Below are 23,073 nucleotides of genomic sequence, written 5' to 3' on the forward strand. Positions count from 1 at the left end.
TATCCAAGTGACGACGAGCATATCTAGTGAACAAGATACACATGCTATCGCTACAGACGGCCCGAAGGATTTCTCTAGAATGATGGAGTGCGCGAGAGGTAAGTGTGGACGATCATGCTGATAAGAGGTTCACTTTGGTTACTGACTGTAGCCACATGGCGCACTACTAGCCCAGCTTGCACCATATAAGGCAGCAATTGCAAGCCCCTTCGCCTTCTAGCGAAGGAATTCATATGCTGGGTAGCTCAGTGGCCTATGGCGTGCAACTTGAATCTGGAAAATTACCAAATTTTCGTCTGAGACGGTGAATCGCCATACCTTGACCTGCGTGAGGGGGTCCCTCCTTGCTGCAGATTACCCACATGTGGAAGAGGTGGTCAACTAGCCTCTATAAACTACAAGCTGCGTCATGTATTGAGCTCGGCGGCCCCGAAGAGTTTCGAGGTCTGCCATAAATGCTCATGCCCTTCACGAGAAATCGGTTGGGATTGCCTCCTCAGCGGTCACCGCTGGGGGGGGCTATATGTCGTTAGGTTCCTTCCACACTCTAATCTTTTACTTTTTGCACAGGTGTCTGAGTTCAACTTAGACCTCCCCGTCTTTTTTTCAAATCTTTTTTTCATTTTTTCCCTCTCTTTCGGTTCATGTCACCCAGTTGGAACCAGCCCGTTGCATTCTTCATGACGCAAAAGTTCAAATCGGTTGTCCTCAGGCTCCTTGGTGGAGTGCTTGGGTTCGAATCAGTTTTCGAAGTCTTTTTTGCTCGAGGGACTGTGCTCAATTGTACCTAGAATGGTTTTGCTGTCTGTCGAGGGCCTTTGGGAGTAACCGACTGTCTTGTGTAGCAGTACGCAACAACATGGGGCCGTCGATGACAGCGAAACGCATCAGAAGGACCCAGGCACCATCATTAATAAACCATCTCCTGGAACACAGAATCGGCAATGGTATTCATGCATAAAATCAGCCACCGTCTTGATATAGTTGAGCGTCGTCCAGTTCCAGACATACCGGGGAGTGGTTACAGAAGGAGATGACTGGCTGAGTCGACGTCGAAGCAGGGCGGGACGTACTTGGAAAGCCAATGAGACCAGTGAACTGGATCTAGTGATCTCGTAGCAGCAGCACCGTCCACGATCGTCTCTTGATCCTTGGCAGCCTGCCTGCTGGCAGCTCATCGACTCCGCTCAATCGCATGCCCAGGACAACCACACATCCTGCCAACCTTTGAGCTCCCCACCCCAGCGCCTGGATTTATCATCATGTCGCGGAGTGTTTAGTCTGGATCTCCTTAGCCGTACATAATCAGAAATGTAGAGAAGTATGCATGGGTCGGCGGGCCGGTTACTGGACAGGGGAAGATCACTTGAGGGAGTGAAAAGAGCCATCCCAATTCACACCAATGCTGGATACTTTTGCCGTTTACATGATTTCGAATTACAATTTGGCTTGCCCGTCCTGCCCATCTAATATCGCCTCCATCCTCTCCTTCCACACCTGAGCCCACGCCGGGTCAATGGCACACGAATCGTAGCTTACACTCGCGTCGATAAAGTCATCACCCCCCCAGATCCCGACCAGAAACTCTCCATCCCTGGGCCTGACGTTCTGTCGTGTTCCCAGGATCTCGGCTATCAACGCATCGTGGTCCTCTCCAGCCAGGGGCCTGGTCAAGTCGATCTGCCCGGGTATTATCGAAGGGTCTGACCGGCCCACCGAGCTGACGCCACAGGTTGCCATGGTCGGGTTGATCTGCTTGGGGAGGGTCTTTTGATATGGGAACTCCTTGCGGAGGTGGCCAGGCAGCTTATTGTTTGCGCGTTCAATCACGTCGAGATAATTCATTGGTATAACCCTGCCAGCTCCCCTGGGCCTCATGTGTTCGACCTCGTTGCGGGGCCGTTTCTGATATCTGGAAAGCTGCCTCTGGGCAGATCGAACCAACAACCTGATCCGGCCGTCCAGGTCGAGGTCAGACGAGAGGAACGGCAGCACCACTCCGTCGGAGAATGCGAGCATCAGGCTGTCAGGCTTTGCCCTGTGGTTGAAGAATGGGCGCGGGTTGATTGGGAAGGACCCGATGAAAGCATGGCGCTCGTGTAGGGGGATTTCGGGGAAGCGCTTCTCGTAAATTTCCATCATTACCACGCCGGCCAACACAAAGCTACCGGCGCCGAGGCTGCATCCTACCTCCCGACAGACACGGTGCAGCCTCCTGGTCCCGGTCCTCCCGATGTGGGCGATAACTGTCCCGGAATTCAAGGGAGGCACCTTGTCGTAGTCCAGTATTTTGTCGAAGAGTCTCAGTTCTGGCGGAGATGCCTTGATGGGGGCGTTTGGGTAACGGAGCGGGTTTTGGAAAGCTGGCGGGAGCGGCTTCTGAACGTGACGCAGCACAAGGGTGACGGCCCAGAACCATCGCTGCCGAGCGCGTGAACCAGAGATTGGCGGATAAAGATCCTCCTGGGAGGGAGGGAGGCGCTCATGTAGAGTGGATATCAGGGTGGGGATGGCGGACCGGAGCTCATCGGTCTTGTTGTTCAGGAGCTGCTTGAAGTCGCCAGTCCAGTTGGCGTTGGTGAGGCCGTCTGAGATCTGGTGGGCCTCGACAAAGAGGAAGCGCAGGGAATAAGTAGAAGGCGCACATCTTTGCAGGGGCAGGACCATGACCTTGACAAGTGACCTTGTCGCGTCGAAGGTGCGGCCCACGTTCTGCGCGTGGAAATACAACTGGTCAGCATCTACGGACGAGTAGTGGTCGTCCAGAAAGACGAGAGGGTCCCGGGCCAGGTCGATGGCGTGCTCAGGCCCGGTTGGTCTCGGTATGGTGAAGAAGCGGTCGCTCCTCTGGGCCGTTTCTTGGTCCATGTAGTCTCGTGGCCCCGTTGCGGTGGCGCTGAGGAGAGGGTGTCTCAGTCGCAGGTTGGTCCAGGCCAGAAGAATATGCTGCCTCAGGCGTGCTCTTGACTGTGTCGTCTTGATCTCGAAGGACATGGCCAGGTTGATGTCGGCCCTTCCCTCATGGTAGGTGCCGTCGTTGTCGAAGCCCTTCTCGACCACGCCGAGGGGCCGATAAAACACGGCGACGCCGTCATGCTGAGCTCTTTGCCATCTGTGGTAGCCCGTGGCGTATCGCCGAAGCCACCCCAAGGGCTCCGGGTCTTGAGCACTGCTGGCCCCGGCTCGCGTGGGTGGCATTTCGAATTGGAATGTCGAGTCCCGCAGCACCAGCCCTGGGCATTTGAGAATTCTTCAGTAAGTACTTAAGTACCTAGGTAGGTGCTTAAGTACTTACACAGATGACATGTACATATTACATGCGCCCTATTGCGGGCCGGGCCCGAAAAGGTGGGTCCACTTGGTGTTCCCCACCCCGGCATCTTGGGTCAACAAAACGACCCGACCCCACCCCGCAGTCATGACCGACCGACCGACCGACCGACCGACCGACCACCTTGCCAGGCCTGCACGAACCAGGGTCGACACAGCCTCTGCGTTACCACCCCCCACCCACCAGCCACCATGAGGGACATGCCGCTGGACCACGGCTCGCTGCAGCACCTGCTGCCGTCGCACTGGAAGACCCAGATCACCGCCTGGCTGGCCGAGGACACGCCCTCGTTCGACTACGGCGGCTTCGTCGTCGGCGATGCCCCGCGCACCGCCACCCTCTGGGCCAAGTCCGGCGGCATCCTGGCCGGCGTGCCCTTCTTCGACGAGGTCTTTGCCCAGACCGGCTGCTCCGTCCAGTGGCACGCCAGCGAGGGCCAGCACATCGAGCGCAACAGGGACGGCGGCGGCATCAAGATGAAGGTCGCCACCGTCACCGGCCCCGCCAGGGGCATCCTGCTGGGCGAGCGCGTCGCCCTCAACATCCTCGCCCGCTGCAGCGGCGTCGCCAGCATGGCCCGCGGCTTCCTCGTCAACCTCAGGTCCGCCGGCTACCGCGGCGCCCTGGCCGGCACCCGCAAGACCACCCCCGGCTTCCGCCTGGTCGAGAAGTACGCCATGCTCGTCGGCGGCGCAGACGGCCACCGCATGGACCTGAGCTCCATGATCATGCTCAAGGACAACCACGTCTGGAGCAGGGGCAGCATCAAGGACGCCGTCGCCGCCGCAAAGGCCGCCGGCGGCTTCTCCCTCAAGGTCGAGGTCGAGGTCCAGAGCGAGGCCGAGGCCGACGAGGCCATCGACGCCGGCGCAGACGTCGTCATGCTCGACAACTTCTCCGGCGAGGGCGTCAAGGTCGCCGCCAGGAGCCTGAAGCAGCGCTGGGCCGGCAAGAGGCACTTCTTGGTCGAGGTCTCGGGTGGCCTGACATTGGACAACGCCGAGGAGTACGTGTCAAATGGTGAGTGCCCGCCCCTTCACCATGCCCCCGTGCCTGCTCATGCTGACTGCTGCACTCGTAGATGTCGATATCTTGTCAACCAGCGCCATCCACCAGGGTGTCCCCCATGTTGACTTCTCCCTCAAAATCAACCACTGATGTTCATGAGTGCCGTCAAGACCCGGCGGGATGAAAGTGAACATGTGCGACTTCAGAAAACCCCTCCCCCCAATAGAATAACATGGTCTGTACCAAGCTTAGAAGTCGCACGACTTGGCACCACCGTTGGACCTTGTTACATAGCATACGAATCACAAGTGCAAAAGACTACTCCCGGGAGATATTTCATGTATTGCACACTCGTCATGAACCGCCTATCTGTGATGCCGCGCGCCCAGGGCCCAGGTGGCCTCGCTGGAGCCGCGTTCTTGGATACTCGATCCGAGAAGCCTCACTGTCCCAATGAACAGCAGCCAGCTGATAGGATATCGATCCCCACACATTGTCCATTATTTTCTGCTCCTAGTCACCCGCTCTTTCTTTGCTCCTCTTTCATTTGTTTTCATGTTTCTTCTTCTTCTTTTTTCTCTATCGCCACCGTATTATGAATTTGCGGAATTAGGTACTACAACCTTGGGGGTGGAAGCTGGGTATCATCTTCGCACACAACGCCTCCTCTTGCCATTCCGATGCACGACGTGCTGCCGTGGCTGCAATGAAACAGATGCAACGCAATGTGCACCGCGGGGTATACCATGGACCATGCCGCCTAATGGTATATCCGATGCCGAAACTCCTCGCAAAAAACCAAGACAGCAAAATGGGGCAGGATGGGCAAACGCATAATCGCGGGGTCATCTACTAATGGGGTGTCACTGGGGTGACTGTTTGATGGGGCATCGAGAAGGGACTCGAGTCAGGAGGCTTGGAGGCTTGATGGCGGCTCAAATGCTGACGCCTTCAAGGTGGAGGACCCTGGAAGAGTCCCCAAGGAAGCGGCGGCGGAACTCGACGATCCCTTGAGCGATCGTCCTAAAGTCTCGGATCTTGGACTTCTGGAAGGACGCAACCAACTCTCTAAGCCCGTTGTTGAAGGTTTTCTTCTGGTCTCCCGCTAGGTCGTCTGAGCTGCCGAGCTCCAGAATAATCTTATCATCTGGCAGGGTAACGAGTCGCAGTCAGCTTTTGAGGGGTAGGCCGCCGGGCGTGTCACTACAGTTAGCGGTCCTGCCACGAGGGAGTCTCGACTTACCCGGAGCAATCATGTGTGAAAAATGCTGAAACTGGCAAGCGCTTCCTCTGGGGCAGGATTGCCCCTCCAATTCATCGGGACAGATCTCCCTCTTTGGATCGATTCTGTTACTGTATGTCAATGATTTGAGTCCGCCTGCAACGCTCTCACTGTATTTGGGGTGGAATCGGAAAGCATGATAATATCGCAAGGGGCTCTCGTAGTCCGTGAAAGAGATCTCCGGGGTTGGGGCAGATTCGTGGGCATCCTATTGAAAAATTAGACAATTTCAGTCAGTGAAGCGGTGAAACGGTGTATACTTCTCTGGACACGTTCGCGGTACGCGCTGAGGGGTGAGCGAAAAACTCCGCACGTGCTTCGATTGTCGGGTCATCGTTGGGTATCGTAGCAGTCGAAATATGGGACGGCATGGCTGGAGGGGAGCCAATCTCTCGAGACCCGCCATCTGAGGTAGCCATATTTTGGACGTTCTCGACGGGAGCAGGGCTGAACGGCGAGGAATCTTTCGTGCCCAGGTCGTTTCCCGCCTCGTCTGGGGGCTCATAATCATCGGACGTGTTACTGTCCGCGGCAGCTACCAAATGCTTCTCGGCGGGCGAGGACGTGGCGATGGCAGCCAATATCTCCGCTGGCTGATCAGGCGGGACTTGCGACGCATCGCCGACAAGATCGCGTTCTTGGCTGGACAGCTTGTTGCTTCCCGTCTCATCCACGGCAGCCGGAAAGGGTGCTGATGTGGAAGGTTCAGCCCCCGGATCTGACTTCCCGGGGGATGATTCTAGATCCATGGGCATCGATTGCAAGGGTCCGTTAAGGGCAGTCTGCTCGGCTTCATCTTGGCCTGGATCACTGGACACGGTAGATTTGTCGGCAGTCTCTGTACCCAAAACATGATCTCCGGCGGAATCAGAACAGAGCTCATCTGTGTCGTCCTCCAAGTCCTCTTCCTCCATGCGTTGTTGCTGAGCCAGCTCGGCATCGATCTCGGCTTGCAGTCGCCTCTTCTCCTCTTCCATCCGCTTCAGCTCAGCGATCTTATCCTGGAGCTTGGTTGAGAGTCGAGGGGAATGAGCGCTTGCTTTCCTCATCCGGCGCTCAGCCTTGGAGTGCACATTAGGGGGAGAAAACATTTGCGGCTTTGCAATCTTTGCGGCCTCGGCCTCTTGTAGTAGTTGATTCGAAGGGCCGTTCTTGTCGTCCACATCGCCGGCCGATACCACGGGTTGAGCCACGGTCCTTGCTGCTTGCTCTGTGGGTGTCCGGCCGCCAGCACTATGCGACTGAGGTGTAGAAGAACCGGTGCTGGGTTTGACTTTAGCTCGAGCCTCTGCCTCCTGGATCTTCCGCTTATAGTCCGCAATTGCCTTTTCCATAGCTTTCAAGTCAACAGTGGCGGTCTTCCCACCTGGTGTCCCGGGTGCGGGACTGGCTATGTGCCGTGGGGGGCCAGAGTTTGTGAGTGGAGGGTAGTCGCGGACTGACGGTCCCCTCCGAGGAAGATTGAAGCTTTGCTGTGTTGGCGCAGGAGAATCCTCAGTAGTGGAATCGACATCCATGTCGACGTCCTCGTCATCTTCATCTTCATCGTCACTGACACTGATGACTAATGAAGATGCTTGGCGGTTGGGGAGGAAAGGCCGCTTGACAGTCTTTGCCGGGTAATCCACAAAGTCGGCTGCTACAGGGCGCTTGCGCTGGTTGATCGGTTTGTTCGACAGTCCAGGCAGGACCGGGCTCTGGAAGCCCGAGGTTGGTTGGGATGCTGGTTGCCGTACAATGTCCTGAGTCGTTGGTAGCGTTGCTGATGGTGCGCTAACCTGTGCAGTCCTTGATACAGCGGGTGTCTTTTCCGCCGTTGTCGGTCCTGGAGTTGGAAGAACTGAAGACGACTTCTGAGCACTATCGTTCTTCGGTGCTTCGGACAAAGTTGGGGCCTGCTTTGTCTGCTGTCCAGCTTGCTGGGTCCGAGCCTCTCGTGCCTTTCGCAAAGCCTCCATTTTCTGCTGCAGGAGTAGGTTCTTCTGCGCTTGGGTGGTAGTCTTGATTGCAGGTGTGGTCGAAGGCGTTGAAGCACCGGTTGACGCGGGCGCCGGAGATGCTTTGGATTGTGTTGTGGCATCCGCTGCAGCCTTTGCCTTCTTCTCAGCCAAGAGCCGAGCGATTTTGTCTTTTCGCTCTTCTTGCTTCTTGGCCATGGCGTCTGCCTGAGAAGTGGAAGCTGATTTGGGATCTTGGTCCTGGGCCTTGTGCTCTTGCGGTTCCGCGGGCTTTCCAGATGCTACTGAATCGGCACCGACAGGGGCAAGGTTCAACTGAGTGAAGAGATCTTTGACCACCTTTTCGTCAAAGCCCTCGTCGAGGTATGTCTGGTATTTGACACCATGGGGTAGCAATCGAAGGATGGCTTTCTTGGCTTCATTCTGAGCTTCTGGGAGGCTCCTGGAGTAATGCGAAGTATCCACAGCTGGGTCAGGTTGACCCATGGCAACAGCGGTCTCCTTGCCATGACTGGAGGATATATGTACTTGATCTTGGACACCTGGAGAATGGTTGGGAGATAAATTAGAAGCGGAGTTGTTGCCAGTCGGGTTGGCGACCCCTGTTCCGGTTCAGTAGTGGTCTTCGACCTTCATTCCATGACAGACGTACCTTGAGAGTCGTTTCCCTCGGCCAGTTGCTTCGGGTCTTCCTGTTCAATCTCCCTAGGCGAGAGGTATGGAGAATATGACCCTGAGCGGTCGCGCTCTGTGCGTAATGGGTCTTGCTCCTTCGAAAGCTCATTGCCACGTGCCTTGGTTGTTGCTGCCCCAGGGTGATCGTTGGCGGCAGAGGCTTCGTCCATCTCCGTATCGTAGAAGTTTGCCGCCTGGTCTGTACTGCTGGCAGTATGGTCCTCGGAGGAGGCCGGGGACACCGTCTTGGCTTTTGGCTGTGCGACGGGCTGATCGTAGACATCCTCGTACAGGTCGTCAAACTCGCCGTCGCTAATCTCACCTTCGTCTTGAGAGTCGATTTCTTTCAGCGGCTGCTTTGCCTGTTCCTTCAACTGGTCCTCCTTTGGGTGTGTCTTATTCTGCACAGGTGAAGGATCCGGTCTGAGCTGCGGCTTCGGTTGCGACTCTTGGGGCACGGGGACGTGGGCTCGAGAATTTGCATGGGACGGCGGAGCAGGTGGTGTTGGGACGAAGGACGAGGCATTGTAGGCAGGGTAAGCGGCTGGCGTGGTAGATGTGCCGTAGCCAGGCTGATCCCATTGCCCGGCGTAGGGAACGGGGAAGTGAGGGGCCGTCAAGGGTGTCCCGAGGCCTGGAATATTGTTCGCATTGTAGTCATAAGCAGACTGAGTTGCAGTATAGTACTCGGCTGTCGCAGGCGGGTGCTGTTGCTGGGGAGGAGGCTGTGCGCCATAACCAGGCGCTGGATAGGCGCCGTACGGCGGGTAAGGGTGCTGTTGTTGGGGTGGCTGCTGGCCCTGGTAGCCATAGCCATATGGATAGTGTGACATGCTGGCGGCGGTGCCAATGTTGTCGGGAGTTGGGCGCGCGAAAGACTGGTCAACGGGGTGTGGCAAGCTCTTCGAAGGCGCGCATCATCGGGGCCACGCGATATGTGCAAGGAGAGTGGATAGCGTCTGCCACGACGGATGGCTAAGGGGCCTTTGGGCACAAGTTTCTGAAGGTAGAAACTTGACGACGCTTGAGATGTGACACGTGCTTACCAACGTGTCTGATGAACCTGTTGGAAAACAGGTGGTGTTGGTTGGTGTTGTCGATGCAGTGAATGTATTGATCCGTGGGGTTGTGGAACGGGCGAAGAAGGATTTTGGTCTCTAGCGTAGCCCAATGTGGGCGGAAGGCGCTCGGCTCTTGGAGAGGACCTAAGCTTGGTTGGACAACTGATCCCCGAGAGCGGCTGGGTGGATTTGTGCAGCCGGCCGCTTTTGCCCCTGGGAAGGCCTTTTTTCTCTGGCTGAGGATTGCACCCGAGCAATGCTGGGCAGACAAAGAGAGTAGGCAGGCAGTAAGTACCTACCTAGGTGTAGGTAGGTAGGTGGTATTTACTGTGCGTGTGGGTTGTCCTTTTGCATCCCTTGGCCTGCAATAACGAGAACAACTTGATTGATTTTTGTTGCCGCTCCGTTTTAGGCGCCCTACAGAAGGGGCGGGCGCTTGGGCCATTCAAAAGCGCCGCTAGCCAGCCACCACCCCTCCCGTATTGTCTGCTGGCCTGAGTGTGAGGAGGATTGACAGGGATCCGCAGTTGCCCTGGCGTCATTGTTTACTTTGATGCAGAAGGAGCAGCAATTGGAAGGCTGGGGAGTGGTACCTGAACACATTGTGCTGCCGCCCAACTTTCTGGCTGCATCTACCAACATCGTGACCAACAATCCACCTGCAATACCGACTGGATCGCCGCCATCATTCCTCATAGTCTTGAACATGAGATTGGGCACACAGTTCAGGAGTTTTCGCTCATGATATCCGGTTTTCCTTTGCTTTGTGTTGGGCCCTGCACGCGCCTGCCGCTCTGATTTGCACCATTCTCGCGGTCGCGTCTGCTGGCCATTTCCTGGTGTTGATGTTTACATGTCTTTTCTGAATCTTTGTCGATACCCATACTCATACCTCTGCCGGTGCCGGTACCGATACCCACGCGAACCACCCCGTCATTGACTTGACCACAATCACACCACACCAAGACCACAGAGGCTTGGACAGATGCAAGATGGGCACCGTGCGGAATAGCCCGTTCATGAGGCAGTCATCGCCGTCGCCGAGGCCCCCAAGCAATGGCAGACCGAAATCCGCACTCTTCCCCTCGCCCATGTCGCCTCCTTCTACCTCGTCGACCCCCTCCGCGCCCGGGCATGTTCGTGGGCAATCCCTGGGCACAACACTCAGTCCAGGCAACAGCGACATCAGGAAAGGCCATGTGCGGAATGCGTCCAAGGGGGACACCCCACAGTCCAACACTTTCGCTCCCTCTTTCATCAAAAGCGACGAGATGAGGCAGAGATCCGATGTCGTCGACGGCATAGAGGGCGAAAACGACTTCTCCGGGAAGCGATATGTCTGGCTTAAGGACCCCCAAACGGCTTTCGTCAGAGGATGGGTCGTCGAGGATCTCGGGGGCAATCGCATATTGGTCCAGTGTGATGATGGAAGCGTGGGTGATATTTTCCCCTCAGCACAACCCGCCCCAAGCTGACATTCTGTCCTAGCAACGCGAGGTCGATGCCGAGAGCGCAGACAAGGTCAATCCAGCGAAATTCGACAAGGCCAGCGACATGGCTGAGCTGACCCACCTGAATGAGGCGTCTGTCGTACACAACCTCCACATGAGGTACCAGTCTGACCTGATCTACACCTACTCCGGTCTCTTCCTGGTGACGGTCAACCCATACTGTCCCATACCCATATACACCAACGAATATGTCAACATGTATAAAGGCCGAAATCGGGAGGATACGAAACCCCACATCTTTGCTATCGCTGACGAGGCATTTCGCAACCTCGTAGACGAGGGGGAGAATCAAAGCGTCCTTGTCACGGGAGAGTCTGGCGCCGGAAAGACCGAGAACACCAAGAAAGTCATTCAATACCTCGCCGCCGTTGCGCCCTCGGAATCATCGTCCAGGAATCGAGGCCAGCAGTCGAACCTATCGGCGCAGATCCTACGCGCCAACCCTATACTGGAAGCGTTCGGCAATGCGCAAACAGTGAGGAACAACAATTCGTCCAGATTTGGCAAGTTCATCCGCATAGAGTTCTCCCGGAATGGAATGATCGCAGGCGCCTTCATCGACTGGTACCTTCTCGAGAAATCCCGTGTAGTTCGCATCAACCCTAATGAGCGGAACTACCACGTCTTCTACCAATTGCTCAAGGGGGGCAACAAGCAGTTGAAGCAAGAATTTCTGATCGATGGTCTCGATGTCGATGACTTCGCCTATACTCGTGAGGGCCAGGACACTATCGCAGGTGTTTCTGATCGCGAGGAATGGGACGCTTTGATGGAAGCTTTTGATGTGATGGGCTTCTCTGACAAAGAACAGAGCTCTGTACTCCGGACAGTGGCTGCCGTCCTGCATCTGGGAAACATCACCGTGATGAACGAGAGCCGCACGACAGATCAGGCTCGACTTGCGGCAGACGCTAAGCAGGTGGCAGAACGCGTTTGCAAGCTCTTGGGCATCCCGTTGGAGCCTTTCCTTCAGGGCTTGCTCCACCCCAAAGTGAAGGCTGGGCGTGAGTGGGTTGAAAAAGTACAGACTCCTGAGCAAGTTCGGCTTGGTCTCGACGCCCTATCAAAAGGCATTTACGAACGAGGTTTCGGTGACCTGGTCACAAGAATTAACCGACAGCTAGACCGAACAGGAATGGGAATGGACGAGTCCCACTTCATTGGTGTTCTAGATATTGCAGGTTTCGAGATTTTCGAAGAGAACAGCTTCGAACAGCTTTGCATCAATTATACCAACGAGAAACTGCAACAGTTCTTCAATCACCACATGTTCGTTCTCGAGCAAGAGGAATACGCTCGCGAACAGATCGAGTGGCAGTTCATTGATTTCGGTCGGGATTTGCAACCAACCATCGACCTGATTGAGCTTCCCAACCCCATTGGCGTTTTCTCCTGCCTCGACGAAGATTGTGTGATGCCAAAGGCAACGGACAAGACCTTCACGGAGAAACTGCATTCGTTGTGGGACAAGAAGTCCAACAAATACCGAGCGTCAAGACTTCGGAACGGATTCGTTCTGACGCATTATGCAGCCGAGGTGGAATACTCTACAGAGGGCTGGCTGGAGAAAAACAAGGATCCTTTGAACGACAACATCACGCGTTTACTGGCGGCCTCCACAGACAAGCATGTCGCGAACTTATTTGCCGATTGTGCAGATCATGACGATGAGGCAATCGCTGTCCGAAGCAGAGTGAAAAAGGGCTTGTTCCGCACGGTGGCCCAGAGGCACAAGGAGCAGCTGTCAAGCCTGATGGCTCAGTTACATTCGACACACCCCCACTTCGTCCGTTGTATTCTTCCCAATCACAAGAAGAAGCCAAAGCAATTCAATAATCTTCTTGTCTTGGACCAGCTGAGATGCAACGGTGTCTTGGAAGGCATCCGAATAGCACGTACCGGTTTCCCCAACCGACTTCCCTTTGCCGAGTTCCGTGCGCGTTATGAGGTCCTGTGCAAGGACATGCCCAAGGGTTATCTGGAGGGTCAGGCAGCTGCCACCATGATGCTAGAGAAGTTAAAGATGGACAGAGCTCTATACCGAGTCGGGTTGACCAAGGTCTTCTTCAGAGCTGGCGTACTTGCGGAGCTTGAAGAACGGCGAGACGCACTCATCTCCGACATCATGGCACGATTCCAAGCCGTTGCTCGTGGCTTTTCCGCAAGGAGACTGGCCTACAAACGCCTGTATCGCACCGAGGCGACCAGAGTCATCCAGCAGAACTTCAGGGTCTATCTTGACCTCTGCCAAAACCCTTGGTGGCAGCTTATTGTGAAAATGAAACCTTTGCTTGGCGCAACTCGGACTGCGACGGAGGTAAAGAAGCGAGACGAGATGATCCGTCAGCTCCACGATCAAATGCAGCAGGAGTCGGCCAATCGGCAGAAGCTCGAGGAGGATCGACGCAACGTTCACACGGAGATGATGCGCATTCAGCAAACACTGGAGAGCGAGCGCGCCCTCGCCCTAGACAAAGAGGAAATCTTCAAGCGCCTTCAGCAGCGTGAGGCTGAATTGGAGGATAAGCTTGCCGGCGCTATTGAGGATGCTGAGAAGCTCGAGGATGAGCTGGACGATCTGATTGAAGCGAAGAAGAGAGCTGAGGAGGACGTCGAGAGGTTCCGCAGCCAATTGGAACAGGCTGCCTCCTTGATCGGCCGTTTGGAAGAAGAGAAGACCGAACTGGCCGGACGCATATCGGACCTTGAGCGCGCCATCGAAGACATTTCGAACAGCCAGCATGAGCGAACCGAGCAGGAAGCCGCCATGGAGGATGAGATCCAGATGCTTCAGAGCCAGCTCGCACTGAAGGACAGGAAAGCACGCGATTTGGAGGGCAAGCTCCTCGAGATTGACCAAGATGCCGAGGTGAAGCTCCACAAGGCTGAGAAGGAGCTGCAGTCCTACAGGGCCAAACAGCAGCAACTTATGGCCGAGAATCGGGATGCCCAACAGCAGCTTTCGGCCCTGTCCAAGACTACAACGGATTATGAGGAGCTAGTGCGCAAGAAAGAGAGCGAATTGGCTGTACTCCGAGGGGACAACAAGAAGTACGAAATGGAAAGGAGAACTTTCGAGGACCAGCGTAAAACTCTTGCTGCCGAGAAAGACAAGGCATCCACCCGATTACGGGACGTGCAAGCTCAGCTCGACGCGCTTAAGGCTCAGCAGTCGCAGGTCCAGAGAGAAGCTGAAGATGCAAAGAAACTCTTGCAGGCCAGGCTTTCTGAAGACAGCCAAGCTAATCAGAACAGACAAGTGTTGGAGTCCCAGATCAAGGACCTCAAGGATGAACTGTACGAGGCTCAAATGGAACTTAGTAGGGAGCGGCAGTCCCGTGACGATGTCCTTCTACTTAGCGAGCACAAGTACAACGAGCTTCAAGAGGAGTACGACCAGCTTAACGAAGCCAAGATCGTGATCGAGAAGGAATTGTACGCGGCGCAGGATACCTTGAGACGCGCAATCGATGCTCGGGCCACGGCCGAGAAAGAACGTGATGATGCGCGGCAAGAAATTCGCAAGCTCAGAGCTGCTTACAGTCAGGCGGAGGAGGCGAGACGCGAGGCTGAGATTGCTGGCGAGCGTGCCGCCTCCAAGCTCGCCCGAGAACGGGAGGCCAGCTTGCGAAAGGACTTGGACGCAGCTCAAGACCGACTGAAGTGGTTTGAGGATGAATGTGCGAAGCTGAATCATCAGGTCGAGGACCTGAATAAGCTGATACTGTCCTCTGGAGAATTTGGCTTGAAGAATGACCAGGCGAAGGAGCGAATGGAGAGAGAGCTCCATACCGTGAAGAGTCGTCTAGCAGCGTCTGAAAATGACAACCGCGCCCTGCTCAACAAGCTTCAGCAAAAGGGTCTGGAGATTGCTCGATCCAGCTCGAGAGCGAGTGAGGCTTCTCGCGGACAGGTCAATGTTCTCCAGCGCGAAAAGGCCCGGCTGGAGGAACTCAACACCAAGCTCAACAAGCAGCTCGGGGAGTCGCAAATGAACTCTGCAGCTTTGGAAAAGAAACTTGAGAAAGCTCAGCTCAACCTCGAGGACCTCAATCATGAGTTCCAGCGCGAAGTCAAGGCTAACCGCAATGCCGAGAAATCGACGTCAAATTTCAACGTTCAACTGGCGGAGGCGAATCGGAACGTCGAGTCCGAGAGGCAAATGAGGACTCAAGCCCAGGGCACCATCCGGACGCTCCAAGCAACAATTGATTCTCGTGATAAGGAGTTGCAAGAGCTCCGCTCCCAAATGCTGCAAGCCCTCAAGGTTGTCGACCCCGAGTCCGCGCCCCCAGCCCAGGTAGATGGAGCTACTGAGCGCGTCTTCAGTGAGAAGTATGACCTGGTCAGGAAAATCGAAGACCTCCAACAGAAGCTCAGAGTGCAGACGGCCGCAAGATCTAGTGCGGAGTCTCAGCTGGCTGAGTTCCGGGCTGGACGAATGTCACCTGAGCGGCCACGCCTCGGCGAAATTGACCTGAACGAGGCACCTTTTGACATGTCGCCTTCCTACCGAAAGTCAAAGACCAATGGACGCAAGCTCTCGAATTCATCAACCCCATCGCGGCGTTTTACCAATGACGGCGAGCCAGGCAGTGACTCGGTTCGCTCTGAGAAGACTGCTGACATCTTGAGCTTCAATAACCGCATGGACCTCAAGGCCGAGATTGAAGAGCTTCAAAACCAGCTGCAAATCACCCAGATGCAGAATCGTCACCTACAGAGCCAGCTCGAGCGCTCAGGCACAGGCCTCCCTGAGTACGACGGGGAGGCCTCGTCGCTCCAGCGGGTCAAGAAGCTCGAGGAGGCCAATGGTCGTCTTCACAGTCTACTGGATGATTCTTCCAAGAAGGTGTCTGCTTTGGAGAAAGCTCTCCGTACTGGTGAACTGTCCCTCCGCGACATCCAGACTAAATCACACGAGGAGATTCTTGACTTGCTGAACAACACAGAAGAGTCCAGGCGGTCGCTCCTACACAGCCATAGGGATGCGGTTGCAGAGCTAACGGACGTCAAGGCGCACTATGACAAGCTCAGGCACGACCGCGCCACGCTCGAAGTCGATCTGCGCGATGCCAGGGGTGACCTGCAGGAGATGACGCAGGCCCGAGAGCAGGAGGCAGCAAGCCGCAACCAACTTCTGCAGGAGTTTTCTGACCTCCAGATAAGATTGGACGCAGAAACCTCCAAGCTTGCTGATGTGACGGCCAGTCTGAACCTATACAAGAGCCGCGCGGACGAGTACTTCAGTAAACTAGAACAGGCCGAGATTGCGGTTCTCAAAGCGAATCGGGCCGAACAGTTCGCAAAGTCCCAGGCCAAGGAGGCCGAAGACACGTATGCTGAGGTCATGGCAGAGCGCAAGAAGATGGACCAGGCTGTTGAAGACCTGCAGCGTCAAAATCAACGACTGGAGGAGAAGGTCGAGGACATGTCCACGGACCTGGAAGCTGCGACGCAGGCGAAAAAGAGGCTACAACATGAGCTCGAGGATTACCGGAACCAGCGCGCTAACGACATCGAGGATACCGAGTCCAGCTTGGAGCAGACCCGTAAGAAGTACCAAGCAGAGTTTGCCACACTCACCAAGGAGCTTGACCTTGCCCGGGAGGAGAAGCTCTTCAAGCAGGCGGAAATTACCCGCCTGCGCGAGGAGCTTGACGAGCTTCGGTCCAAGTGGGACGATGAAGTCCTTAACAGCTCCACCTGGTCCAAGGAGAAGTCGCGGCTTGAAGCCACGCTTGCGGACGTGTCTGCCTCTCGCGAAGAGGCAGTCAACGCGCACAATGAGGCACAGGGCAAAATTGTCAACCTGCTTTCACAGGTGCGGTCGCTGCGGTCCTCGGTTGATGAAGTCACTGGCGAACGGGACGCGCTGTTCCGGGAGAAGCGAAGCATCGAAGCCAGGCTAGAGGAAGCCAAGGCTGGCCTGGAAGAACTCACAAAGGGCGAGAGCCCGTCGCTTCGGGACGCAGCAAGCATCGACAAAGAGATCCTCGAGCTCAAATCGAGTCTTGCGAAACAAGAGGACGTCGCTGCGGCAGCCGTGGAGAAGATGCGCCGGGCTGAGGCTCTGGCGTCCGAGGTGCAGAAGGACATTCTGGTTGAGCGTGAGTCAAGCGTGCAGCTGTCCAAGGACAAGGCTGCACTTGAAAAGACGCTCAACGAGGTCCAAGTCAGGCTTGTGGACCTTGAGACCAAGGGCTACTCGAGCGCGAGCCAGGATATCAAGTTCCTGCACAAACGCATCCAAGAGGTCAGTTTAGTGGAACCACCCCTAACATACGTCTCCAGCCCGAGGTCTGGGTTATGCCCGTGTGACACAGTACTGATAAGATGCAGCTCGAGAACCAGCTTGAAGAGCAAGAGGACAGCCGTGCCAAATCGCAGCGGTCCAACCGCAATGTGGATCGCACGGTCAAGGACCTCCAGGGCCAGATCGACCGCAAGGACAAGCAGAACACGCAGATGCAGGAGGATCTGGCCCGGATGCGGGACAAGATCGACAAGCTCCTGAAGACAATCGACGAGCTACAGTCGTCCGAGTCGGCCAACCAGCTGCAGGCACGGCGGGCGGAGCGCGAGCTGAGGAGCGAGCAAGAAAAGGCGGCCAGACTGGAGCGGGAGCTCGAGAGCTGGAAGACGCTCCGGTCGGAGAAAGGCTCTGTCCTAGGCAGCGTGGCCGGAAGCGTGATGAGCGGGCGTGGTGGCATGACAAGATCAGGGACGCTGGCGACGATGAGGAGCTCGGGGCTGGCGAGCGTGGCGGACGAGGACGAAAGCGCGGAAAGCCATGTGATGATTCCCGAGAGGAAGAGCAGCATTAGTCGTGTGCCAAGCCTGACGAAGGGATTCTTGTAGGGGGGATGTGATCCTCGGGACTCGGAATGATCAAGGCACAAGGAGATAGGAGGGCCGAGAAGATTAGCATTTCATGTGGTTGGCGTTTAATGTTTGCTCGTCGTATCATTCATGTGGCATAATACCTCTTGGCGAAGGACGGAATGGCTGTTGTAACCTCGGGAGCAGTTGGGTTCGGTTTGGGTTTTTTTTTCCGTCTCTTTCTTTTCTTTCTTATTGGCATGGGTTGGGCGACAGCATAATGAGTTGAGTGTACGCAGCAGGTATGGTGGCGGGGCTCGTGGGAAGGGGGGCGCGGACTGGAAGCTCTCGTCAAGTCGGTTAAATATTTATATAATCAACTGGCTATGTCAAGACACTTGAAAAGGAAGTCGGCCTTGATATTTGGTGCTTTCTTAATGTGTTGTTGACTCGGCGGGGGCAGGCATCGCGGGTATTGATCAGCTATGGGGCCGTCATGGAAGGTTGACTCGAGGTCGGCCACAATATTGTCACGCCCGTCAGTGCGAAGAAAGGCGAAGCTCGGAGCAATTCAGCCGATGCTTGATGTTCCTAGCATCATGCGGTTTGAAGTTGTCGACGCGTCCAGAACACCAACCAGGGAGATTGCACGGCAAGCACGGGCATTGCAGTAGTGCGCGACTTGGTGTTGGTTTACACTAGAGGCAGATCCCGTGCGAGAGTTTAGTCTAATGTTCGGACTGCAAGTGTAGTGTAGTATACACACATATGCATTGTCACGCTGAGCGCAATGCCGGGGACATTTTGTTTATTTAGACTTTTGGCCGGGTGGGCCCCTCATCTTGACAGCCGAGAGTCGAGGCGGAACCATCCAGGTCGTGCCGGTCGTGCCACTGGGGGCCCCGCACGCACGCCCCCAATCAGGCAAGTTACCCCTGTATCGGCAGGGATAGGAGCTGGTTGCCCCTGCAGGACCTTGTGATGAAGCTTTGGCGTGGCTGAAATTGAGGTCTTGGTGGGCAAATCACAGGCAGGGTGGCGTGGTCGACCTCTCGGGATTTGGGGGAGCTTCAATCAGTCTTGGGGATTTTGGCTCTGGAGTCTGTTCCTGTCCGGCCGGACTGGGGCTTAGTGGCAAGCAATAAAGCGCAGCCTGGTCCCCATCCTAGTTATAGACGTGCCTGTCCGGCCAACACCAGTTTCCCTCCACTGCTGGACTAATAAAAGAACGAACGCACCACCGGACGCACATTTGGACAAGGACAACACGCAATCGGACAATATAATAAATACCCCAATTCAAACCCACCCAACAGACTGATCGAATCTCCCACCCACCTACTCACTCACACACACACACACACAACATGAAGTCTGCCGTTCTCTTCACCGTTTCTGCTGCCGCCGGCCTCGCCGCCGCCCAAGCAGGTCTCGAGGGCCAGCCCGCCTGCGCTGTAAGTCTCCCTACCCTGAAAACACCACACTGGCTCTCACTGACACGTGCCCACAGACCCCGTGCCTCACCTCCGCCATCGCCGCAGTCTGCACCCCAGCAACCGACCAGGCCTGCGCGTGTGCCTCACAGTCCGAGATTGGCGCCCAGGCCGCGGGCTGCCTGCTGAGCAACTGCAACGCCGGCGACCTGGGCCAGGCCCAGTCCGCCGGGTCCGCCGCGTGCGTGGCCTTCTCGGCCACCGCCTCCGAGACGGGCAGCGCCAGTGCCAGCGCCAGCGCCACGGGCTCCTCGTCCGCCAGCAGCGACGCCTCCGTCACCTCCGCCACCTCCTCGTCCGCCGGCGCCTCCGCCACTGGCGCCACCAACGGCACCACCACCGCGTCTTCCAGCTCCGAGAGCAGCGGGACCAGCAGGGCCACCAGCACCAGGACCTCCGCGTCGGCCTCGGGGAGCAGCTCGGCCAGTGGCAGCGCCGCGTCTGCGTCTGCGACGGCGGGTGCGGCGTTCGTCGGCCCTGCCGTCAGCGGTGGCCTGCTCGGTGGTTTCCTGGCTGTCGTTGCTGCGTTCCTGTAGGCTATGTTGGAGCGACCTTTGTTTGGGGCTGTAGGCCGAGTCTATTTCGGGGGCAAAATCGGGGTCAGGAATTCAGCAGTCGGTGCCACGCCATGTCTCGAGTTTATGTGAATCAAGTCTGAAGGAAGCGATGGTAATGGATCAGCTTGAAACCTGTATGGTAACTTAATGAGCGCCTCAACTAGCTGCGGCAATGACGTCTAATGTAATCTCAAATCCGCCCACATTGCCACTTTCTGGGTGACTGAACTCGTGAGCTTGCTGCTCCGTGAGGCTCAACGCATTATTGACTTGTTCTCGGCTCAAGAGTCCTTCTTAATTGTTGGTCCGTCCTGGAGCGTCCTCGTTCTCGACAATAACTCCCGGGTCCTATCCGCCTTCTCCTTGTGTTGGTCGTCGGGGCTAGGCAGCTCCAGGTCTACCAACCAGGGCGACTGGTGCGGCTTATACGCCACTGTCATAACCGCGGCGTTGACAAAGAGCGTCTCGCTCCCAGCCTGAAATTGGATCGATCCCTCGTCAACAGGACACAGGCTCACAGGGGTGATGTCCCCGGTGACTTCACCAGCCCCGGTCCTCTCCAAGGCCATCTGCTCGCCCTCGCCCTCGCCCTCCCACGAGTGCATCACCGCCCCATAACTTTCATGGATGTGGCCGAAGCAATGCACGCGTGGCCTCGCCCTCGCCACGGCGGCCCACAGCGAAGGGCAGCCGGCGTCGTCGTGGCTCCTCGTGCGGTCCAGCATCTTATGGGGTGGCCCATGTGTCATGGCGACATCGGTATCCCGCTCGATGGCGAAGTTGTGGCCGCCCTCGCCATACTGAAACCCCCACCTGCCGTACTCGGGTGTCCACGGACTGGCGTAGACGGTGAGCCGTGCGCCATTGGAAAGGATGAAGTGGTAGGTGCCTTCCTCCGTCAGGACGTGGATCCCGTCCCGCCGGGCTTGTTCGACAACCTCATAGGTCTCGTACGGCTGGCGTAAGAGGCGAGCCATCATCTCCTCGGGCAGGTGGCGTCTCCGCAAGCACTTTCATGTCTGGAGGTCAGCATCCCCGGGACGTGAGGAAGAAGGTAGACGGGTGGGGCATCTTACGTCTTTCTCCCAGAAGCCCACGTCCATGCTGCAATCGTGGTTGCCAGGGATGACCAGCTTCAACGGGGCGTCAATCGACCTCATCAAATCGAAGGTCTTCTGGTACTCGCTGACATGCGAGTGAAGAGTCAGGTCGCCACAGTGAATTGCGACATCTGCGCTCGGGAGGGGCTCGCGGAAGGCATATTTCCGGGCCTCGTCCGGGTTCGTGCGCGGGTCAAAGAGGCTGCGGCCGTGAGTGTCGGAGAGAATGAGGAGGCGGGTCCTGATCTGTGATGTAGATGACATGGTGGTGCTTCCTCAAGCTTTGGGTCGGTATCTTGAGAGTTGTGTCCTTCAGGCCCGGTGTGGTGGCTCACGGATGAGGCGGATGGAAGCGCTCAGGCAGTATAGATGGACTGGTCCAACAGAGGAGCGTGTCCGTCGAGATATGGCGGGATGGAATTGAGTATATAGTAGCGTGACGCGTCGTGAGGTTGTATGAATGCGGCCAGGTCAAGAAGCCTACACCGAAGGGTAAGCTCAGGCCTGAGATGAGTCCCGTTGGCTGAGGGCACATACCCGCAACCCACCCTTGGTTGCCAGTCCATCTTGTAGTAGGCAGAAGCCCAGATCAGGACCCAGACACGCCTGAGAACCTTGGACTCCCATCTCTGTCCCTGCACTCATCCTCGACACGCCCAAGCAGTGAAGTCGGGGTAGAGGTAGGTGAAGAAGCATCAACAATTATTGCTGGCCGGCAGTAGCAACGAGGAGGGGCAGCCAGCGGAGGGGCAGCCAGCGAAGCAGTCTTACATAAGCAGGCTTGCGAGCCTGTCCGCCTGTCCGGCTCACACCCACACCACATGTGCAACCAGGCGACGGCTTCCAATCACTGCCACTCCTCTATTCATTGACACCATCCGGAATCACCCTGTCAAACCCCACGATGGCGTCGTCACAAGCGCCTCCTGCGGCCCCGACCGAGGGCCAGGACAATGGTCCCCGCGAGCCCAAGTATGGCGGCTACACGCGCTTCGAGATCGAGCTCGAGTTTGTACAGTCCCTGGCCAACCCCAACTACCTGAACCACCTCGCCGCCCAGAAGCTCCTCCAGCAGCCTGCCTTTGTCGCATATCTCAGATACCTGCAGTACTGGAGCCAGCCACCCTACCTCAAGTATCTCACCTATCCGGGCCCGACGCTCAAGAACCTCGAGCTGCTGCAGCAGGAGCGCTTCCGGCGCGACATCATCAGCCCCGACTTTGTGGCCGCACTGATCCAGGAGGGCACAAAGGCCGCCGTCGAGTGGCACAAGGAGAAGGAGGTCTGAGAGACCAGAAGCGTTCCATGATTGATTGAGGGCTTCCTTGAATCTACCAAGAACAGAAGCGATGCGCCACTAAACGAGAACACCCAAACTCCCCGCCATGCACCCCCGCCCAAAAAGACAACCACTACATAGTCCTGCCTGCCAGTGTCAAGGACCACTGCACCACGCCGGGTCGCAATCACGTCACTAGTTCTCCCTCCAACGATGCCCACAAGTCATGCACTGCACAAGAGTCAGTCTTTTTTTGCAATATAGTGTGCGAGGCCGCACATGTACGCACTTTGAAGAAACTGGTCATGGGCTCGTCGGCACTGCGGATCTGGACCTGGAAGAAGGCGGCCTCCTCGCCGTCGCAGCCCTCGGCGGGGCACTGGGCCTTGCCCTTCTGGGCGTTGTCCCACGCTCCCGGGCCGCCAAAGACGTCCTCTCTCTCCTTGCGGTGGAAGACACGGCGAGAGTAAAGCGGCTCGGTGATGGCGTACTCGTAGGGGCAGGTTCGGCACTCGAGGCGGTTCAGCCCGTTGTCCATGGCGGACACGGTTAGGATGTTTGCGCAGTGGGGGCAGACTGGAACAGGCAGGAGAAAGGTTAGGGCCATCTCGCATTTAGCTGTCTCTTGCGATCTGTTGCGATGCGACAGGATGCGACACGCGCCCTCCTGAGACAAGCAGTCACGTAGGCAGAGGGGCAGAGGGTTTGGCCTTACAGAGCAGCATCTTTACTCGGTCGTACAAGTAGTTGCAATCGAAATGACCTGTTCAATATGATGCGGCCTGTTGCTCCGGTGTCACCGTTGTTGCATGGCCAGTTCACCACATGGGTGTGAAATCAAGCGGTGCTTCTTTTTTTCAAAAATCGGCCAGAAGTGACTCCTCGGGCTGCTGCCATGGAAAATGGAGGGAAATTCCAAGCAGCAGGTCGTCACCCACCCACCAGACCGCCTGGCGGCAGGCAAAGGGCGGCTACTCTAGGCGCTAGCAATTAAAA

At 56.5% G+C, this 23,073-nt stretch overlaps 8 protein-coding genes across 8 annotated transcripts; 4 read left to right on the top strand and 4 right to left on the bottom strand.

Moving 5' to 3' along the window:
- Window positions 1–1,366: 1,366 nt before the first annotated feature.
- KVR01_003241 (uncharacterized protein) lies at window positions 1,367–3,399 on the bottom strand. Its single transcript, XM_044784100.1, has one exon. It carries the CDS (start codon window positions 3,196–3,198, stop codon window positions 1,438–1,440), a length of 1,761 nt encoding a protein of 586 aa, XP_044648256.1. The 5' UTR covers window positions 3,199–3,399; the 3' UTR covers window positions 1,367–1,437.
- Window positions 3,400–3,522: 123 nt separating this feature from the next.
- KVR01_003750 (nicotinate-nucleotide diphosphorylase (carboxylating)) lies at window positions 3,523–4,489 on the top strand (the record flags this gene model as incomplete). The annotated part of the gene is made up of 2 exons (XM_044789044.1): window positions 3,523–4,351; window positions 4,413–4,489. The coding sequence occupies 2 exons, from the start codon at window positions 3,523–3,525 to the stop codon at window positions 4,487–4,489; spliced, it is 906 nt and encodes a 301-aa protein (XP_044648765.1).
- Window positions 4,490–5,274: 785 nt separating this feature from the next.
- On the bottom strand, window positions 5,275–9,087 carry KVR01_003332 (uncharacterized protein; the record flags this gene model as incomplete). The annotated part of the gene is made up of 4 exons (XM_044787447.1): window positions 5,275–5,486; window positions 5,583–5,829; window positions 5,882–8,181; window positions 8,232–9,087. 4 exons carry the CDS (start codon window positions 9,085–9,087, stop codon window positions 5,275–5,277), a joined length of 3,615 nt encoding a protein of 1,204 aa, XP_044648347.1.
- An 846-nt stretch (window positions 9,088–9,933) lies between these two features.
- Window positions 9,934–18,375, top strand: KVR01_003347 (myosin 1). Its single transcript, XM_044786687.1, has 3 exons — window positions 9,934–10,748; window positions 10,804–17,082; window positions 17,169–18,375. Exons 1-3 carry the CDS (start codon window positions 10,308–10,310, stop codon window positions 17,685–17,687), a joined length of 7,239 nt encoding a protein of 2,412 aa, XP_044648362.1. The 5' UTR covers window positions 9,934–10,307; the 3' UTR covers window positions 17,688–18,375.
- A 640-nt stretch (window positions 18,376–19,015) lies between these two features.
- On the top strand, window positions 19,016–19,677 carry KVR01_003844 (uncharacterized protein; the record flags this gene model as incomplete). Its single annotated transcript, XM_044783560.1, has 2 exons — window positions 19,016–19,102; window positions 19,159–19,677. The coding sequence occupies 2 exons, from the start codon at window positions 19,016–19,018 to the stop codon at window positions 19,675–19,677; spliced, it is 606 nt and encodes a 201-aa protein (XP_044648859.1).
- Window positions 19,678–19,979: 302 nt separating this feature from the next.
- On the bottom strand, window positions 19,980–21,062 carry KVR01_003272 (uncharacterized protein; the record flags this gene model as incomplete). The annotated part of the gene is made up of 2 exons (XM_044794336.1): window positions 19,980–20,708; window positions 20,775–21,062. 2 exons carry the CDS (start codon window positions 21,060–21,062, stop codon window positions 19,980–19,982), a joined length of 1,017 nt encoding a protein of 338 aa, XP_044648287.1.
- Window positions 21,063–21,638: 576 nt separating this feature from the next.
- On the bottom strand, window positions 21,639–23,011 carry KVR01_003901 (uncharacterized protein). The gene is made up of 3 exons (XM_044786104.1): window positions 22,793–23,011; window positions 22,367–22,653; window positions 21,639–22,308 (listed from the first exon to the last, which is right to left on the bottom strand). Exons 1-3 carry the CDS (start codon window positions 22,800–22,802, stop codon window positions 22,273–22,275), a joined length of 333 nt encoding a protein of 110 aa, XP_044648916.1. The 5' UTR covers window positions 22,803–23,011; the 3' UTR covers window positions 21,639–22,272.
- KVR01_002659 (mediator complex subunit SOH1) lies at window positions 21,703–22,086 on the top strand (the record flags this gene model as incomplete). Its single annotated transcript, XM_044783498.1, has 1 exon — window positions 21,703–22,086. The coding sequence occupies one exon, from the start codon at window positions 21,703–21,705 to the stop codon at window positions 22,084–22,086; it is 384 nt and encodes a 127-aa protein (XP_044647674.1).
- Window positions 23,012–23,073: the final 62 nt, after the last annotated feature.

The sequence above is a fragment of the Diaporthe batatas genome, assembly GCF_019321695.1.
Source record: "Diaporthe batatas strain CRI 302-4 chromosome Unknown Contig00003, whole genome shotgun sequence".
Taxonomy (NCBI): domain Eukaryota; kingdom Fungi; phylum Ascomycota; class Sordariomycetes; order Diaporthales; family Diaporthaceae; genus Diaporthe; species Diaporthe batatas.